The sequence below is a fragment of the Lepidochelys kempii genome, chromosome 6 (genome assembly GCF_965140285.1).
Source record: "Lepidochelys kempii isolate rLepKem1 chromosome 6, rLepKem1.hap1, whole genome shotgun sequence".
NCBI lineage: Eukaryota > Metazoa > Chordata > Testudines > Cheloniidae > Lepidochelys > Lepidochelys kempii.
The window spans coordinates 29,557,725-29,577,300 of NC_136385.1; the positions used below are offsets into that span (position 1 = coordinate 29,557,725).

Here is a 19,576-nt window from a genome sequence, read left to right on the forward strand (position 1 = left end):
CCATAATATTTCTTTTCATGCCTATAATGTAATAAATCCCCACTTATGCCTGAAAGACTTAGATTTTAATTTTTTTTATTTTAGGATTCTAGAGTGTAAACCACATAAGGACATAAACTATCATCTCAAAGGGCCGTGTGCCAATCAGACGAATCCTGGAGGAGATTTTGCAAGGGTTTACCATGTGACTAAGGGTACTCACTGCATGTCAGATGGTAAGTACAGAAGTTAATCATTCATTGCATCACAATGACACTACAATACTGGAGGGGAAAAAAATCCAACAATATTCTTTTTGAGAATTTGTCCTAATTTTACTGTGGAATAAAGGGGACAGGTAGAGAGGAAAGGGAAGAAAATGAATGCAGGTTGTACACATCTTCCAAAGCCCAGTTAACACAGAAAGAGCCCTTGTTGCTTTTTTTCCAGTAAAGGACAATATTCATGAACAGATCATCAATCCTGACAGGTCCCACCTTTCAGAAAGTATCTGTTCATCTTTCATGTTAATGCTGGGCTTTTCAAAGGCCCATAAGGGATTTAGGCACCCAGATCCCATTGAAATTGGATGGGATCTGGATGTCTAATTCTCTGCGCCTCCTTTGAAAATCCCAGCCTAAATGAACTTCATGGGCATCCAGTGGGTTTTTAGACTATTCATCATACTTGTTAATGATACTGTGCTAAACAGTTGTTAAATGACTTAGGACCCAGTGGTTTAGGTGCTTGGCATTCTCAAGTGGCGTTGGAGTCAGTGAGAGCTGAGGGTGCTCAGTGCCCCATCAGAAGTGTTTAGCACCTTGCAGGATGAGAGGCCGCTGAAGTCAGTGGGAGTCTGTGGGCTTTGAATCAGGCCCTTAGAATAGTAAATCTTTTTTTTTTTTTTAAGTATTAAGTAGAAGGTTGATTTAATTTGCTGGAAATCTGATATATTTGCCTTCCTGTTGCATCATAAATATGCTTTTATACTTCCATTAAATCAGCTTTTTATAGTACTCTGTAGGCCGAGCTACCTTGTATTCAATAATCCATGGCTGTTTTTATGGTACAAAAGTACTTTCAAGCTATGTGAATATGGAATCTGAACATAATTCCATGTTGAAAATGAAGCTTGTGGAAAAGGGGGTAATGTAATACTATACTGGAAAATGTTTGGTGGGAAAAATAATTCGCCTTACAAGAACAAGCTGGTCAGGTAAATGGGATTATTCCACCCACATTCTGCTTATCTCATTTCAGAAGTGATTTTTTGCAAGAGGTGCTGACCTCTCTTTTTTTTACATAAGAGTCCTGAGCACGCATAAGATAATTTCTCATGCAGATATGTCTGATTGATCCTCACATTCTCTGCTGAGAACTGGGATCAGGTGACAGTTTGGCCAGTTGAAGATCAATGTATTCAGTGTTCACTTGAGGGCAGGAAGGAAGTATCTCATAATGTCAATTCACATCACCATGCTAAGGCTTGCTCTTTGCAGCCTTTGTGCAGTAAGGACCTGATCCAAAGCCTTTTGAAGCCAATGGAAGTCTAGGCACAAAAACCTCACATGATTACTGTTCAACATTTATATAGTGGAGCACCTAGAAGCATCAAATAGGTGGAGGCCCCATTGTGCTAGACCCCATACAAATATACAGCAAATGGCAGTCACTGCTTTAAAGAACTTGCAGTCTAAATGTTGGTATCTTTGTTAGTTTTGCCTGAATAAGGTTGTAGAGTTTGGTGTTGTCTGTTCTAAACATCCTTAAATTATTTTGTGTTAATTTCAGAGAGTGGTATACACAGTTCTGCTCACAACTCCACTCCTATAACAGACACAAAATAATATTTAAAAAACACTGTGTAAATTCATATCTGGTGTAACTACACTGAAATCAATTGAATTGCACCAGGGATGAGTTTGGACCATTGCCTATACAAAAATCACATATTTAAAAATAAATATTAGTGTTTTCCTGTATTACTTACAATACCTTCTATTATTAAGACAAAAAGATGTAAAAAAATCAAATATACAGTCCTTTTAGCCATTTATGATGTAGTTTACTTTTTGCATTTTTCTTAGCTTGGACTATAAAATGAAACTGACCAGTTTCACTTTTATGTTCCAGTTAGTTTCACTTTCTGCTTTGTATGCACCAACATAATGTTGTGGGTTTGGGGCTCAGAAAACTGCATAAGGAATAGTTAAATGAAAATAAGTCTTAATTTCATGAAAACCCTTCTGTTCATATGAGGCTTTGTTTCCCCTTCCATTTTTACTTACCATAATTTAAATTTTGATCCTGAACTAAGAAGAGAAGTGCCCCAAAATTGGATTCTGTTTGTCCTAATTAATTTTCTACTCACTGTGGACCAGATTGTGGCCCCGTACTCCCATTGGTGATCACACAGACAGTCCTATTGACCTCACTGGAATTTCTTGGATGTGTAACAGCGTACGGCGAGTAAGGGTTTGTCAATCTGGTCCTATGTGCTTACACTATTTCTGTTTCAGAAATAAAATATAGCAAAACACACTTTGGAACGAATGCTTGCTGCTTGGGGGAGCAAAGAGGAAGGAAGAAAGATCATTTTTATTACTTAGTAGTTTGATGAATACAAATATAGGGACTGCTCATTTAAAAATGAGCTTTCATTACATGGGCATTCCATGATTTCATTATGGCAATTGTAAACAAGAGTCAGCATTTATAATGAAGGCTCCATTCAAAAGGACAGGTTCATGCTTGTGAAATGTATTTGCATAGTAACATATCAGTGGAGTTTGGCTAACCATATGTTTGCATATGGAAGTCAAATAGAACCATGGAAAAATCTACTTTTTCAACATGAAAAAGAAAATCAACCTGTTTTAATGCAAGATTTGCACTTTGTCGTCTTCTTTTTTTTTTTTTTTTTTGTAAAAAATCAATCATGAAGGAGCAGCATCCATAGCATACTGGGTGATGCTAGTGGAGGTTTCAATGAGAACACAAAAGAACATCGGGACTCAAAAGGAGTAACTCCTGTTGGCAAGCTTAATATTTGTAACATGAGGGTGACACACCAACAGTGAACGTTCTGCATTTGTCAAGATTTTGAAGCAGAAGTGGTGGCACAGTGGTTAGTGCATGAATCTGAATCTCCTGTGTGGGAATGAGAGCCTCCCCTGTGGTATATTGGTTAAAAGAGTTGGAGAGATTATAAAGTACTCCTTCCTTTCTATGCATAGCCCCTTCCAGAGAACAGTAAATGATAAGGGAATTGACTCGGTTTTCTTCTCTTTCTTTATCCCATGCATTAATCAGTTTATTTCTAGTTTTCTTGCCTTAAAACTATTTATTCTCCATGGGCCTGATCCTTGGCTATTGTAGACTGGCATAGTTCCATTGATGCCAATTTAGGAAAAGGTCCCCAATGTGTTCTTATTTTTTATCCAATCCTTAATTAGTGGCAATATAAGAATTACACTTAAATATTGTCTTTGTTTGATGTCAAACATCATCATACCATCCATACCAGGGATAGTGCTACCGGTTTTGATTTCTAAAGGAGACTAATAGAATTAGGTGCCAACTCCCCTACAAATTCAACACCATTGAAAATGCCAGCCAGAGTGTTCTGCACTGAATTGGATTCATTTTACTGATAAACCATCCAGCTTTATTTTTTTCCCTTTAATGATAATTTTCTTTTAGATCACAATAAAGAGACTCCAGCTCTTCACATTATGCCACTGAGAAGGAAACCAACGATCAGACCATTTCAGCAAACCCTGTTGAGTTACTTTAATAATTCCTTTGGAAAGAGGTGTGAACTTGGCTTGTTCTGTGCAATGCTGGCATTTTACTGCTGGTGGTGCCTTTGCACCTTTGGATTCCAAGCTGCACTAAGAACTTGCTGCTGTGCGAGAAGGCGAATAGCAATGAACAGTTTCTATATCCTAATCCTCCCTAAATACCCATTGAAGATGGTCCTTTTCTTTCCTGCAGGTGCTTCCTACCCTGCCTCTGTCTCTTATTTCCCATTGCAACAGTGGAATCATTAACATTTTTTGCTGTGTATTTTACAAGCTTATCCAAACTGATTGAAAGATCAAGTGGTCTCTTGTCTGTTTGATAATGCTGTCTTGTGTCTACGGGAGAGGGATTATGGCACGGTGGCTGCTATAATGAACTGACATAGAAGGCTGATGAGCAATACATTGGGTTTATATGTTCAAATTCACTGATTGCACCAGTTATTCTTTTTGTTTTCAGTCTTTGTACATAAACTGAAGAATATCAACAGTACAATTAAAGATACATGAAGAGGTCAAACCTGATCCTGAAAAGGGAATTGAGGCAAACATGCTTGCTTATCAGGGAGCTTTCTAGATGTTAGCAGAAGTAGGTAGTGTATTTAAAAGCTTGATCTTGCAGTCCTGTCTCAGGCAAAACTGTCATTGGTACCAGTAAAGACTGAAGGATCTATGTTCAAAAATAAAACAAAACAAAAAACCCAACAATATTTGACAGCCTCTCAGGGCAAGGTTGCAAAGATGCAGCAAAATAATCTTTTCTTTTGTGCATCCAGGCTACCACAGCTCCCAAGAGAATCTTAAGGGGCCAGCTCATCTACGTTTCTGTCGCCATTCATAGGGCACCCTTGACATAGTCTCCTTGCTCTCCACAGGTCTCCCAGTGCAAAGCTTTATCTTCGGAAAGGTCAGTCATAAAGATAAAAGAGATCCAGGACACAGCACAAACCAGACATCAGGGTACACCATGTCATGGCATATCTTGCAGCTAGATGTGTCGCCTCTTTAATAAGACCATGCTCCACCTATGTGGGAATGTGATAGAACTTATATCATTCCCAATTCTGGGTAGTTTACATGTACATAGGAGTTGATATCCTGCAATGAGACCCTTGTCGCTTTCTTGTCAGTGACGTCAATAAAGACTCCATGCCTAGCAAAGGCAACACAGAGTACATATTCTGCATGAATATGCCCCATTCATAGATACGCCCAGCTTCCCTTCCACAAGTGTTCAGGTGAAGGGCTGTCAGAGACATAGGAGATGGAGGCAGGGCTTCTTACTGAGGCTCTGAGATCAGGGTTGAAGCAGGGAAGTTCTTGTTTGCTGCGCTTTTGGCTGATGTTTGCTTTGTGTGATATGAGATATTGCCTGTTGCTATGTTTAGTTTCCACTCTGGTTATGCCTCCTCTCTATGCTTGTCTTCTATAATGTCTTTTTTCTTTGTTTCTATTATTTCCCCCTCTCTTCCCTCCCTTCCTCTGCTCTGTATCACTAAGCTTATCCTCTTTTCCTCATTCCTCCTTTTTTTTCTTGAGCCTCTCCATCTTCTCTTGTCTTTTTTCTCTGTCTCATTTTTTTTCTTTTGCTTCTATGTTTGTTGCCATAGTCACTTTTCCCTAACACATGCCCTGTTCTTTCTAGTGAAAGCATAAAAATGACCTTCAAACTTTAGTAGGAGGAACATTTTAGACTTTGAATAAGTAGCAAGTGGACTGTCTTTCAGGCATGCAGCTGCACACACTAAAGACCTGATCCAAAGCTCATCGAAAATAATGGGCGGACCCCCACTGACTTCACTGGGTATTAGACCGGGCACTAAAAGGTAGCATACCTAATTTGTGTGCATATTCATCACAGTTATATATTTATTGATCGACTGGGAAACTGGTTAATTACACGCCGAAACTAAGAACACAACTGAATATCAAAACTGTCTGAAAATCAGGTCTGTGCAGGCTTAAAAATATATTAGTCATTTTTAAGATTAGGGTCTTGTCTGCATGGGACAGTTGCAGCAATTTAACTTAAATCATTTTTAAACCAAGTTAGTTAAACTGGTACAAAGCCTGGTTGGAGCCTCTTATTCTCATTTAGGAGTGGTTTATTTCAGTTTAGTTTAAATCTATTCTTAAACAATTTAAGCTAAACTGCAATGAGCCTGCTTTAAACCAAATAAGAGTGTCTACTCAGACTTTTGCACCGGCTTAACTATCGGTTTCAAATCACCCCTTTAGTTAGACCGGTGCATTTTCCTCATGTTGACAAGGCCTAAGCCCAGAGAAATGTAATCTCTCTTCACTTTTCTCACAGATCGACAGCTCGTGATTTCATGTTTTCCCTCTTGAGATCTCAGCACCTTACAGCACAGGGAAGGATAAATCTCAATGGGAAGATACATTAATAAAAATTGCATTGAGAGGAGGGTGGGAGGGGAAGGCCTCCCCAAGAATGAGAGGTTTTAATGACGGAACATTTTCCTCATTGTATCACAGCTGTAGAAGAGGAGGAGGAGGAAGCCAGAGACTGCTCTATCTTTGTACAGATTCTTATCTCCTTCCTCCCACTCTTGATGGGTACCTATTGCTAATCGGGATCTGCTATGTACATTCATGGGGAAGAAGCTGATCAAAAATATCAGAGTCAGCAGTGGGAGGCCAGAATGTGTCTGGTTCTGCACAAGCTGGGAAGTGGGCGAAAGGAGCCTTCCCCACTTACAGCAGAGGCCAGCCACAATCTGGAGAGGGAGTGCAGGCACTGAGCCTGCCTAGTGCCAACAGGGGCAGGGTAACGCCATCTGTCCCAGAGGAGCTGACAGGGTACGGAGGGGAATACATATGCCGCATTCACTCCCTGGCTGACAGACTATTAGCTGCAGTATGCACTCTTTGGGAGCTCCTCCTGTAGCACAAAGATAGAGCAGTCTCCTCCTTTGAGCCACCGTGTTTACCCAAGTAAGGCAAGGCATGTAACTGAGAGGAAGAACAGGTGGAGAAATCTGCCTTGGTGCACCTTTCCCAGGACTGATAAGATTCTGACTGAGCGGTCAACCAGACTCGTAAACCACCCAAAATTCCCATGGATCTCGTGAGAGAGTGTGACCCTGTTACTGGACTAGACGAACCTCAAAAAGACAGAGTGGGGAAGTAGGTAAACACTACAGAATCTGATTATGTGTACCACCTTGTTTCAGTCTTTGTCATAGAATCATAGAATATCAGGGTTGGAAGGGACCTCAGGAGGTCATCTAGTCCAACCCCCTGCTCAAAGTAGGACCCATCCCCAGCTAAATCATCCCATCCAGGGCTTTGTCAAGCCTGACCTTAAAAATCTCTAAGGACGGGGATTCCATCACCTCCCTAGGTAACGCATTCCAGTGCTTCACCACCCTCCTAGTGAAAAAGTTTTTCCTAACATCCAACCTAAACCTCCCCCAATGCAACTTGAGACCATTACTCCTCGTTGTGTCATCTGGTACCACTGAGAACAGTTTAGATCCATCCTCTTTGGAACCCCCTTTCAGGTAGTTGAAAGCAGCTATCAAATCCCCCCTCATTCTTCTCTTCTGCAGACTAAATAATCCCAGCTCCCTCAGCCTCTCCTCATAAGTCATGTGTTCCAGTCCCCTAATCATTTTTGTTGCCCTCCGCTGGACTCTTTCCAATTTTTCCACATCCTTCTTGTAGTGTGGGGCCCAAAACTGGACACAGTACTCCAGATGAGGCGTCACCAATGTTGAATAGAGGGGAATGATCATGTCCTTTGATCTTTTGGCAATGCCCCTACTTATACAGTCCAACATGCCTTTGGCCTTCTTGGCAACAAGGGCACACTCTTGACTCATGTCCAGCTCCTCATCCACTGTAAGCCCTAGGTCCTTTTCTGCAGAACTGCTGCCTAGCCATTTGGTCCCTAGTCTGTAGCAGTGCATGGGATTCTTCTGTCATAAGTGCAGGACTCTATACTTGTCCTTGTTGAACCTCATCAGATTTCTTTTGGCCCAATCCTCTAATTTGTCTAGGTCCCTCTGTATCCTATCCCTAACCTCCAGCGTATCTACCTCTCCTCCCAGTTTAGTGTTATCTGCAAACTTGCTGAGGGTGCAGTCCATGCCTTCCTCCAGATCATTCATCAAAATATTGAACAAAACTGGCCCCAGAGCCGACCCTTGGGGCACTCCGCTTGATACTGGCTGCCAACTAGACATGGAGCCATTGATCACTACCAGTTGAGCCCGATGATCTAGCCAGCTTTCTATCCACCTTATAGTCCATTCATCCAGCCCATACTTCTTTAACTTGCTGGCAAGAATACTGTGGGAGACCGTATCAAAAGCTTTGCTAAAGTAAGGGAATAACACATCCACTGCTTTCCCCTCATCCACAGAGCCAGTTATCTCGTCATAGAAGGCAATTAGGTTAGTCAGGCGTGACTTGCCCTTGGTGAATCCATGCGGACTGTTTCTGATCACTTTCCTCTCCTCTAAGTGCTTCAGAATGGATTCCTTGAGGACCTGCTCCATGATTTTTCCAGGGACTGAGGTGAGGCTCACTGGCAAATGCTGCAGTACAGGAAATGTGATATTTTAGGAAAAAATTATCAAAATTCCTAAGAAACCTCGCAGCCACCATTGAGGGTTTCACACTTTTATTTCCTACTGTCAGGAAGTGGCAGCTTAATTTCATGAAGGAGTCCATTAACCTTTTGCAGTCACATTTGCATATGTGGAAATAGACAAGCTTATCTGTTGTGCTTTGTGTTTGTTCCATGGCATATTCTATTCTAGTCAAGTTCTGCTAGCATACTATTCAATATCTAAACCTCTCTATACTATATTCTATCCTGTTCAGGTTTTTGTATTGCACTCCTTGCCATTGTATTTGAGCACCGGTGAGCAGTATCCTACTCTGTTCAGGTTCTCATACAGTGCCCACCACTGTGCTATTTCCTATATAGTGTATTCTATTCAGGTGCACCATATACCTTACCATACTATCTGAGTGCCTGTATACTGTACTCTATTCTATTCTATTCAAACATCCTGCAACCCTTGCTGTGCTAGCCAAGTGCCTGGGTACTATATTCTATTCTGTTCAGAGTCTTATATGTCCCCACAGTATGCAAGTGACTATCTAGTTTCCCAAATATCTTGTTTTAATTTATTTTCAACTCAGATTTTTAGCAGAGAGAATTTATTATTTTAAAAAATAGCAATTGCACCTGGAAGTGAATAACCAAGATGATTTTTATTTTGTCCTTACAATAGAGGCTACACGTTGTTGGCTATTGCTATTATTGAGCTCTTTAAGTGAGAACAAACCTAATACCCCCCCTCCAACACACACAAACAGACATGCCCCTTTTTATAACATATTTATTCATTAAACATACGTTTCTTTTTGAAAGACAAAAGCTATTAGCACTTCAAAGTAGAACGCTTTTTTCACTGCTTTTCATAGAAACAGTGCCACAGTGTTATGGAAAAAAACCCATTAACATGCCAAATTTAATTAACTAACTAAATATTCCATTAAAGCTCTTTTCTGCTCCATCAGTTTTGACAATAGGTATATAAATACAATATGTTGATGACTGACCTTCAAACTAGTGTTTTTGCTTTGTTAATCTCTGCTGTGGTTTGAATACCATTGTCCCGTGTGCACAAAAAAGCCTCCTACCTACGGAAGCTGGATGGATGACTAGATGGGTCAAATGAGGGAGGTCAAATCCTGACATTCTTACTCAAGCAAAATATCCTCTGATGTCAGTAGGAATTTTGACTAGATGAGGATGGAGGTGTCAAGCTTGCAAGAGGCTGGATAACTCCTGCAAGGTGCTGGATACCATCAAATCCCATTGGTTACTCTGGGAGTTGAGGGTTATTATAGTAAGCTCTTCAGGGCAGGGATTGTCTCAGTATGGGTATGTTTCAAGCTGGGGGGTGGGATGTCCAGCTTGAGAAGACATTTTCACACTAGCTCTCATCAAGCTGCTGCAGCTATATTCTGTTTTGAGCACACTGGCTCAATGAGAGCGGCTCAATGAGAGCTAGCATAAGTATGTCTCCCTGAGGTGGGAATCACACCCCCAGACATACCCGTTGTTATGTGATGTAGCAATGGTTACTTTTGTATCTTCCTCCTGAACTTCGCTGTGCTTTCCGTGCTGGTCTGGAGGATCTAGGCCTGGGTCTTCTCTGCATGACTTTAAAGATCCTATGGCACCTCCATAAGAGCAGGGGTTTGCTCAAAAGTCCTTGATGAAGTTCCATTATCCCATGGTGGTTCTGTGTTCCCTTTGGTTGCCACCTCTCTAATCCAGAGGCTGCTGCATTTTAGTGGTGCTGCATGTATGTAGTTTGTAAGGCCCGCTGGGGTCTGTTGAGGTGAAAGGCAGTGCCTTTAAGACAATGTTATATTTGCCTTAAGCAAAAGGACTTGCTATTTCCCTGGTCAGTCTCACTTTTCCTGCTTCTGTCTGTCTGAAACAGGCCATGGCACTTTTACTTTGAAAAGAAATAAACAGTGGATCTTTATTGTTCATTTCTGTCACAGGGTGACTGGCCCTTGAAAGGGAAATTGGTTCAGCCTCACCTGTGGGATACTTAGCTTACCTCCTCAGGTAGAGAAAATGAGCAAAGTCACATAACAGGCAGCCATGTGGCTAAATCAGAGTGTAGATTACTTTGACCCATTAAACTTTTACCCCAAATTGGGGAGATTGCAGATTATGTATTCCTTACGCCACCCTTTCCTAAACCGAATTTCGCACCCCTTGATAATCTGTACCTTATTCCCTGATAACCAGAAACTTCTATGCTTAAACTCTGTACTATTTTCTTTTTACTTCAACATCATCTTAATAAAATTATTAAATCTGAAGAGAAGCGCCTGAAGAGTGACCAGGAGGAAAGAAAGACTCAATATAGGAAGCAGTGGGAGTTGCTGATAGATAAAGAGTAGTGAGAGGTTCAAAGAGTCTGGGAGTGGCATGGGGCTGAGAAGAGAGACTCTGAGGAAGAAGGGGCTGTGACCAGACTGGGAGGTTGGGTGATCCAGAGTGTGAAAGGAGAAACAGAGGTAGTGGTTAGCACAAAGCCAGACCAGGTAGGCAGTGCTGTTACAATTTCCATTATGATGTCACTAACACCAGTGATCCTACTTTTGCTGCAAAAGGCCCACCCAATGGGCTGAGCTCCTCAGCTAGTGGGAGTTGAGAGCGCTCAGGAAAAATTGGTCTGGAGCTTTCAGGACTGGGCCTCAACTAAAGAAGAAAATCTTGGGTGGGGGCTTGTCTGAAACTTCTATTTAAGCCCCAGGGTGAAGGATGGGATTTTCAAAACCAGTCAGTATTGGCCTAACTCTGGTCTTATTGAAGTCAACTGTAAAGCTCCCACTGGGAGTAGGAGTAGGGTGATGTAACTGCCTCAAATGTCTGTCCGTGCAAATGGAACATTCTGGACAGAATGACAGGAATAGTTGTACTGGTGAGAGGTATAACTGAAAGATGTCCTGGTTCCCACTGATACAAAACTGTCACCTGGACAAAGCAAGTAACTGCCCACCAACACACTAGCAGCATGCCAAGATAGCAGATGAGTTGCATATGCTTAAAAATATAATACACTTTAAATAATGCAAAAACTTCAGAGGGAATGACTGTCGTAGTGTTTTGATGTGGAAGCAATGAGCTGGGACAGCCATGTATGTATAAGAATGTGATCTGCTGTGTTTGGAATGAGATGAAATGTTGAAATCAGGTGCTCCTGAAAATAAATTGATTAATCAAGGAGGCCTGAGGAAAACAAAGGCATTTACCAGCAGTCCCAATCATACACTAAGGAGGTAAAACTGAGCTGATAGGCTTTTATGGCCATCTCTCTATGAATCTATCTGCCCAGGTGCTTATTCTGGTGTCTAGCACTGTAATAGCTGAGCACTGCTTCCCCAGTAGTGTGAGCAGTTCAAGGACAATACTTCACTTTTCTATTCTCAGGAAGAAGAGAAACATCCATTCTTTGGACAGTGCCCTTGGGGCTTACAGTTAATTTTAAGGATTGGTTCCCATAACCTGCCTTGCTCATGAAAGAATGTCTTTGGAGTGAAGGTAATTTTTGATGGTGACTCAGCTAGTGCTTCCTTAGGTGGCTTCAGGGAGGTAAGAAGGCATTTAGTAAGCCAGTTTATACCCCAACGAAATGTCATCAAAAGGTCCATTTTCTCAGCAGGGTGAGAGACGGCCCCATCACCCATGTGCATTAAGGTGCAAAACCCACTACTTCCCAACAGCAGAAAGCTACTTTCAGGCCTATTGACCAGTAGGCAAATAAATCACTAGGAAGTTAGAAACAGATGCCATTTATCCTGTATCACTGCTTAGACGGAGAGTTTATTTTTTATAAAACACTTTCTTTTCATCAAGCAAAATAACAATAGTAACACAAATACAAAATACACTTAAATTGCAGTCTTTAATTTGTGTGAATGGGCTACTGTATTATAAAAGTTTTTTTTTAAATTAAAATATTCCACACTTGTGATTACATTAAATATACCCTTAAGTGTGTGTCTGCCAAAAGGATAAAGATATAAGTAGTATTTTATTTTGGGCTATCCTCTTCTAAGGGTATGTCTTCACTATCCACCGGATCAGCGGGCAGCGATCGATCCAGCGGGGATCGATTTATCGCGTCTAGTCTAGCTCTCCCGTCGACTCCTGTATTCCAGCTCGGCAAGAGGCGCAGGCAGAGTTGACGGGGGAGCAGCAGCAGTCGACTCACTGCGGGTAAAGACACCAGGGTAAATCGATCTAAGTACCTCGCTTTCAGCTATGTTATTCACGTAGCTAAAGTTGCGTAACTTAGACCAGGTCTAAGAGTAGAACTTGGCCCTATACATCTACATCTACATCTGTATTGTTGACAAATCTCAGTAACGTTATTTTGTCTCCATTAAGCTGATTTGTGGACAGTTAAAGCTGCAGCTCTTTATTTTAGCTATAGAATTATAGAGCTTTTCTGTGTGTTTCCATTTTCAGAATTAAAGAGAGAGGTTGCTAGCTAGGACTGGTGTGGGAAAAAGAACACAGCTGAAGGCCATTTATTGTCCGTTAACAAAGCTTAGAGCACCCACAAATTACTCCCATGTATTCCAAAATCTTCACGGAAAAAAAACAGGGAAACAAAGAGAGATGTATCTTTTTTTTTTTTTTTTTAAATTAGACTGTAGTTAATTGTTGGTCAATAATCAGAAGGACCCTTTGTGAGCTGTTGAACAGAAAAGGAAGGAAGGTCCTTGTGCAAAGACAAAAGAAGCTTTGAACAGAGCTCTGATTGAAAGATGGCAAATGCTAATTATGTGTGGGTGTGACAGAAGTTAATATTCACTGCCTCTGCCCACCAAGGGTCTACATTCACTTTTTTAAAGAGCTGTAATTTGACACCACATTTAATATTTTTATTTTTAAAGCAAAACTAACTTAAGAGGCTCCAGCTGTTAGAAATATCATATGCTCTAATCTGGTATGGTTTCCAAGGGGAAAAAACAGGACAGCCCTTAGCAACAAGTCCTGGGTTTCAGCCTGTAAATATTAACAGATCCTATTAAGAATAAATCTCTTGCTTACAGGATTTGAATAATCAAAGTACATTTTATATATGCACACATGGGGCTTGATTCTGTTCTGCTTATGCTAGTATAAATCAAGAGTGACTCCAGTGAGAACAATAGAGTCATAACAGTGGACCACCAGTGTGGGAGGAGAATCAGACCCACAGTATATGATGTAATGGCTAGTCTATCACTGCTGTTTTCTGACTGGGTTTTTACTCCTGCTGCTGCTCTTAGCATTTGTATCAGCTAGTGGAGTTTCTTCTTTAGCCTGAAGTGGGAGAAGCCTATAGTTTTGGAGCAAAAAGCCTGATGAGGGCCTGACTCTTCTCTCACACAAGTATAGCCCCCTCACTTGTGGAATTACTCCTGTTTACAGTGGTGGAAAGGCTCAGTATTTCACGCAGAGTGCTGTCTGTGAGCAATGTAGCTGCTGACCATGCTGTCTGTACTGCATGCATGATGAACATGAATTTGTTACAGATGGGCAACCTGGTGGGCTGATTTAAATAATTTAGTTTGTTACTAGATGGGCTATGGGTATTCACTACTATGAACGCCATGTGGGTGGGAGCACTCAGTGTAATTTGTGAGGGGGAGTGACCCTTTAGAAGGACTAGGCATGCCCAGGAAGGACATATTCAGCAGTATCTAGTGCCATCAGCCCGGGGGCCGGGGCCGGGGGGAGGCCTAGCTGTGTCTTATTCTCAACCTTTGGTGAAGCCAGGTCTGGGGGCACATGACCCTGGCGGCTACATCCTTCCCCTCCCAGGAAGGCTGTGTGGATTAGGACCTGTAATGCAAGATGCAGTTTTTCAGATAATCTGGATTGTTTGCAATGGAAGAACAATAAGAGGTTTAGGGTGTTGTCTTTCAGAAATCATGTTTTTGTTTTTTTTATGTACAATCTGCTAAACAACCTGAAATGATCCCTTTAGGGGAAAAAAATAGGTGGGAGGGAAGGCATTTTAGGGCTTGTCTATACTGGGAATTATTCTGGAATACCTACTCCTGATTAATTCAGTGCGTGAACACTCTTAATTCTGAATTAGTTTAATTCACTGGAATAAGAGCATCCACGAGGGAGTTAATCAGGAATACTTCATCTGTTTTAAATTCATACCCTTGTTTATTCTGGATTAATGTTCATGTGTAGACAAACCCTAAGTGTAACATTGCCAGACAGAGGATCCTAATGGAAACACGTTGGGTCCATAGAGCCCAAGCATACTTTCAAGCTTGTAGGCTGCACAAAAAGCAATACTGAGCCCAGAGTCCCAGCATTAGCTCAGAACAGATTCACTTTCCCATGGGGGAAAAAAGCACACTACACTCTCTTTTGAAGTGCTAATTGTGCTAAATAACACAGAATCATTATCCAGGTTTTACCAACCCCCCAGTTTTCCCTCTAAATACAAACAATAATACTAAGTTATGAATTACTCTGAAAATTAATCACAGTTGTTCTGACTCAGTATGAAAAGTCAGTGAGTTTCACAAGTGATGTTTCAGAACATTGATTAATAAAACTAGGAAATGTCTGGACATTTTTTTCCTCAGTGACCTACAAACTGTATTCTCAAGAAATCTCATTTAAACAAACAAACAAACACCTACTGTCTTGGTAATTTAATGAAATGTATTTTTCTTTTGCACCCAAGAAGAATTGAATCAAGAGAGACCTAAACCTGACTGAAAGCCTCTCTCTGTAATGATTTTGAATTCCAAGTTCACCCTTTTGGCTTAAGTTGGTATGTGAGTGGAAAGGGGATGGCCCAACAGATCATTCAATATCTCATTGTGCTATCATGCAAGACACCAAGGTTTGGAAACCACGCACACATCTTGGGCTTCACTGCAAAAAAAGGTATGTTTTTGCAGCAGTATAACTAACATGTGTTAGCAATCCTGCTGTGGAATCCTGTTGTAGACAAGGCACCCGTATGTTTAACCATGAGGTAGCTAGATGAGGTCAGCACTGTGCTTCCCCGACCCCACCAATCTGTGGTTGACCTGGTAGTAAGACTACAGTGCCTTGTTGTTACTAGGATGTTACCGTGGGAGGCTAACACGCATTAGTTGCGCTTCGGTGAAAACATACCTTTTTTGGCAATGAAGACAAAGCCTTAGAGTGCCAAATTCTGTGCTTAGATCTGCAAGCATAACTCCTGTGGAAGTCAAGAGGGAGCTATGTGAGCACATCTGACAGCAGCATCTGGCTTTGAAGAATAGCCTCTGTCAAGTTCACTTCCCAAGTTGTTCCCAGTGAAAAAAGGATTACTTCTTAACTCTACTTCCTCCTTCTGCCACCTAGGTGCTCAGGGAAAGCGTAGCTTGACAGAGATAGGGATGAGAATGAGTTTTGGAAGTGGAGTGCCATACCCAGGCCCTATGGCGGTGGGATGTACCTTCATTGGGGAGCAGAGGGTCCTGCTTCCTTTCTGGATGTGTTGGCCTATTTTACTGTCTTGTCATTTAACACTGATCCTTGCAGAAAAGACCTTGCTGAGTGTAGTTGTATTTTGTTTTAATCCTCTTGGGTCATTCCGCTGTCCTGCTGTGATTTATTGCCCTGTAAAAATATTCTGGATAACCTAATTCTGTTAAGCCTGTGGGGGTTATTCCATGCTGATGAGAATCTCATTCAGCTCTTTGTAAAATGTTACTCCATTTCTTTAGTTTCTCACTGAACTGGCTCATCAAAAGGAAGAATATGATGGGCCTGATCCTCGTCTTATGAGTGCAGGGAGCTGCCCCCATGGCTGCATATCTGGGCTAGGAGCCTTAATATTCTCTCAATGTAGTGTAATTTACAGAATTATATCTCACTGACAAATAAAAAGGATCAGTTCCAACTCTGTTCTGTATAGAGCCAGTAGGAAAATTTCTACAAACACAAGACAAAGCTTTGACCAAAACAAAAAATGAACATTTTGAATGTTTTTCACAAAAATTGCTCCCTATTTTCCAAACTCCTCTGTGTCATATGCGCAGGGGAACATATACAGCCCTTATTTATGCCTGTGTAACCTCACTGCAGTGAATGGAGTTGCATGGGTTTGTCAGAGGGCAAAAATATGTCCCACTGTCTGTACTTTGAGTCTAGAATGGTGACACTAATGTTCTTTAGTGCCTCAAAAGGAAAGATACAAGCAGATCTTGCTTGTAAGCTAAAATGCTGTGCCGTGCTCTGAGTCAATTTAATTTCACCCTTGTGTCTCAACCAGTGGGAAGTATAATGAATAGAAGTCAATCTGCTTTGTATGTGTGGCTAGAGGTTTTAATGAGGTTCCCCAACCCCCCACCCCAAGTCAGGACTCTTCCCTGTATGAAAGCACAGAGCAACAGTTTGGGGAGCATTACTGTCTTCGGTTCTTGCAGTCTCCCAGCTAAACAAATTAGAAACAGAATATTTTTACACTTGCTGTGTAATTTGCATCTGTGCTGTAAATGAGATAAATGTCATTTGAAAATGACAGAACAAAATTAAATCTTTGCAAGACTGTGTTAACTGATATTGCTCTTAATTAGTATTGGGTGAAATGTTGACATGCTTTACTCAGTTTTAAACAGGAAAACTCACATTGGGTTTCAAGGGATGTTTGCCTAAGGGCTGAGTAAAAGGTCTCAGGATTTTACCGTTGGGGCCAAATTTAGGCTTCTACTCCATTTGCTCTGTGGCAGCTGGAAAGCCATTTTTAACTGGTTACCTGGGAAATCCCTTTGTGGAAAGGGCATCTTTCCGTTGGCCCCTAGTGTGTGGGGTGTTATCCAGAGAGCCTCTGTGCTTTGGCTACCAGAACAGCTCCTTGGGGCCATGAATAGACATAAAGTAGAGAAGCCTTTGGACTAGGGCTGTTGGTTAATCGCAGTTAACTCACGCCATTAACTAAGAAAAATTAATCTAGATTAAAAAAATTAATTGTGATTAATCGCACTGTTAAACAATAGAATACCAATTTAAATTTACTGAACATTTTTGGATGTTTTTCTACATTTTCAAATACATTGACTTCAGTTACAACAGAGAATACAAAGTGTACAGTGCTCACTTTATATGATTATTTTTAATTACAAATATTTGCACTGTAAAAATTATAAACAAAAAACATAGTATTTTTCAGTTCACCTCTTACAAGTACTATAGTGAAAGCTCTTTATTGTGAAATTGTAATTTACAAATGTAGATTTTTTTTGTTACATAACTGCACTCAAACACAAAACAGTGTAAAACTTTAAAGCCTACAAGTCCACTCAGTCTTACTTCTTGTTCAGCCAACCACTAAGACAAACAAGTTTGTTTACATTTATGGGAGATAATGCTGTCCGCTTCTTATTTCCAATGTCACCTGAAAGTGAGAACAAGCATGTGCATGGCACTTTTGTAGCTGGTGTTGCAAGGTATTTACGTGCCAGGTATGCTAAACATTTGCACGATTAATCACGATTAATTTTTTTAATCACTTGATAGCCCTACTTTGGACTGGTCTCATTTACATCAGTGTCGCAGGCTAGTCATTTACAGGAAGTTAGACCCAGCCTCACTTGTGATGGCTGGAGATTAGATGGCCTTGTTTAATTATTAAACCAAGCTGGGAAGGGTCATGGGATGCCTACAAAAGGCTGTGAGAGCTCAGCTAGGGAGAGGGAACAGCTGAAAGGTGCTTGGGTCCTCTGGCAGGTCCCGGAAAAGGGTGGTCTGGTAGGGAACTGTAGGAAATTGTAGAGTTACAGGAAGGAGGATGGCTCTTATGATTGGCCCTAGGAGAAAGGAGATTCCCAGATGGAGAAAGCCCAGAGTCAGTGCACTGTAGGAGAACAGCAGGAAAACTGAGAACTGAGCCCAAGGAGAACTGAGAAGATCCTTTTGTTTATGTTATACTTGGAACTGTTGTCTTAAGTTTTTTACCAGCACCTTGTCAGGTGATGCAGAGAGAGACTACTGCTTGGGAGAGTTTCCCTGGGTGGAAACTAAGGCAGGGTGAATAGTGCCATGGTGGTCCACAAGGGGGTGTTGCTAAGGCTGACCGTACCACACAGAGATTGGATCAATCTCAAACTTGTCCCCGAATCTGGGGGCTAAAGGTGGTGAATAGACACTGTTCCCCCAACCCCTACTCAAAGCTGCTTTCAATGAGATTTAGACTCCTAAGTCATATTTGAAATTTTTATCCTTAGTGTCTCAATTCCCCATTTTAAAAAATTGAAATAATAATAGTGCTTTCCTACACAGAGGTTACTGTGAGAATAAATGCATTAAAGATACCATGGTAGTGGAGGCCACATAAGTACCTAAGGTAGGTAGAAAGAGAGACTTGGTGATGACCTAACAAGTAATCACTCTGAACACTTATGGGTGACAGAATCTGGCCCTTAATTATTGGGCCAAGTGATGTCCTCTGTTATTGGGCCAAGGGATGTCCTCTGTAACTTTAGAGAGATCACATAGGTGTAACTGAGGGTTGAATTGTGGCTATTATGTTGAAATCCTAGTCAGCACAATCCTGTCTGACTCATGCTCATTATGCAGGTTCAAATGTCCATAACTGCTTGCCCCTGATAAACGGTGAAATGTCTCTGAAAGGATGGTGGGTAATTGCTGTTGTCATTTTAGAACCTTCCTTAAAGCTTTAGAATGAAACCTTTGCATATAGCCTCCAACAATAGAGACCACCAGGTTGCCAGTGCAAGTTTGTTCCCTTCAGTATATCTTCTAGCAAAGTTAAGACTCTGAAGGGGGACTCAGGAGCTCTAGATTCTATTCTCAGCTTTGCCACAGACTTCCTCAGGCAAGTTATCCATGCTCTGTGTCTCAGTTCCCCATCTGTAAAATAGGAATAATACTTCCTTTCTCCCACCCTTTCTGTCTTGTCTACGTTGATTGTACAACGGTTGGGAAAGGGATTATCTCTTACTATGGGTGTATATGTAGGTCCTAGCACAGTGGGGCCCAAATCTTGGTTGAGCACCCTGTAGTACTAATACTATTAATAAAAAATAGTGCTTTGCTCAAGGCTGGAGTTTCCATCATTTCCCTTGGAAGATTGCACAGCTCTATCAATTTCAATGTCAGGAATATTTTTTCCCTGGTATCTATATCTAAAAGTTCCCATTCTATATTGCATCCTTTTACTCCTAGTTATTCCCCCTTTGTATCATCCTAACCTTTAAACCTTTGTATATTG

General features: G+C 41.2%; 1 protein-coding gene across 1 annotated transcript in view; it reads left to right on the forward strand.

Moving 5' to 3' along the window:
- Nucleotides 1–93: 93 nt before the first annotated feature.
- PTPN5 (protein tyrosine phosphatase non-receptor type 5) overlaps nt 94–19,576 on the forward strand; it is an 89,030-nt gene continuing 69,547 nt past the window's right edge. Inside the window, exon 1 of the mRNA XM_073350621.2 lies at nt 94–215. Coding sequence (XP_073206722.1) covers nt 206–215 — 10 coding nt within the window. The 5' untranslated portion in view covers nt 94–205. The remainder of the gene's footprint in view (nt 216–19,576) is intronic.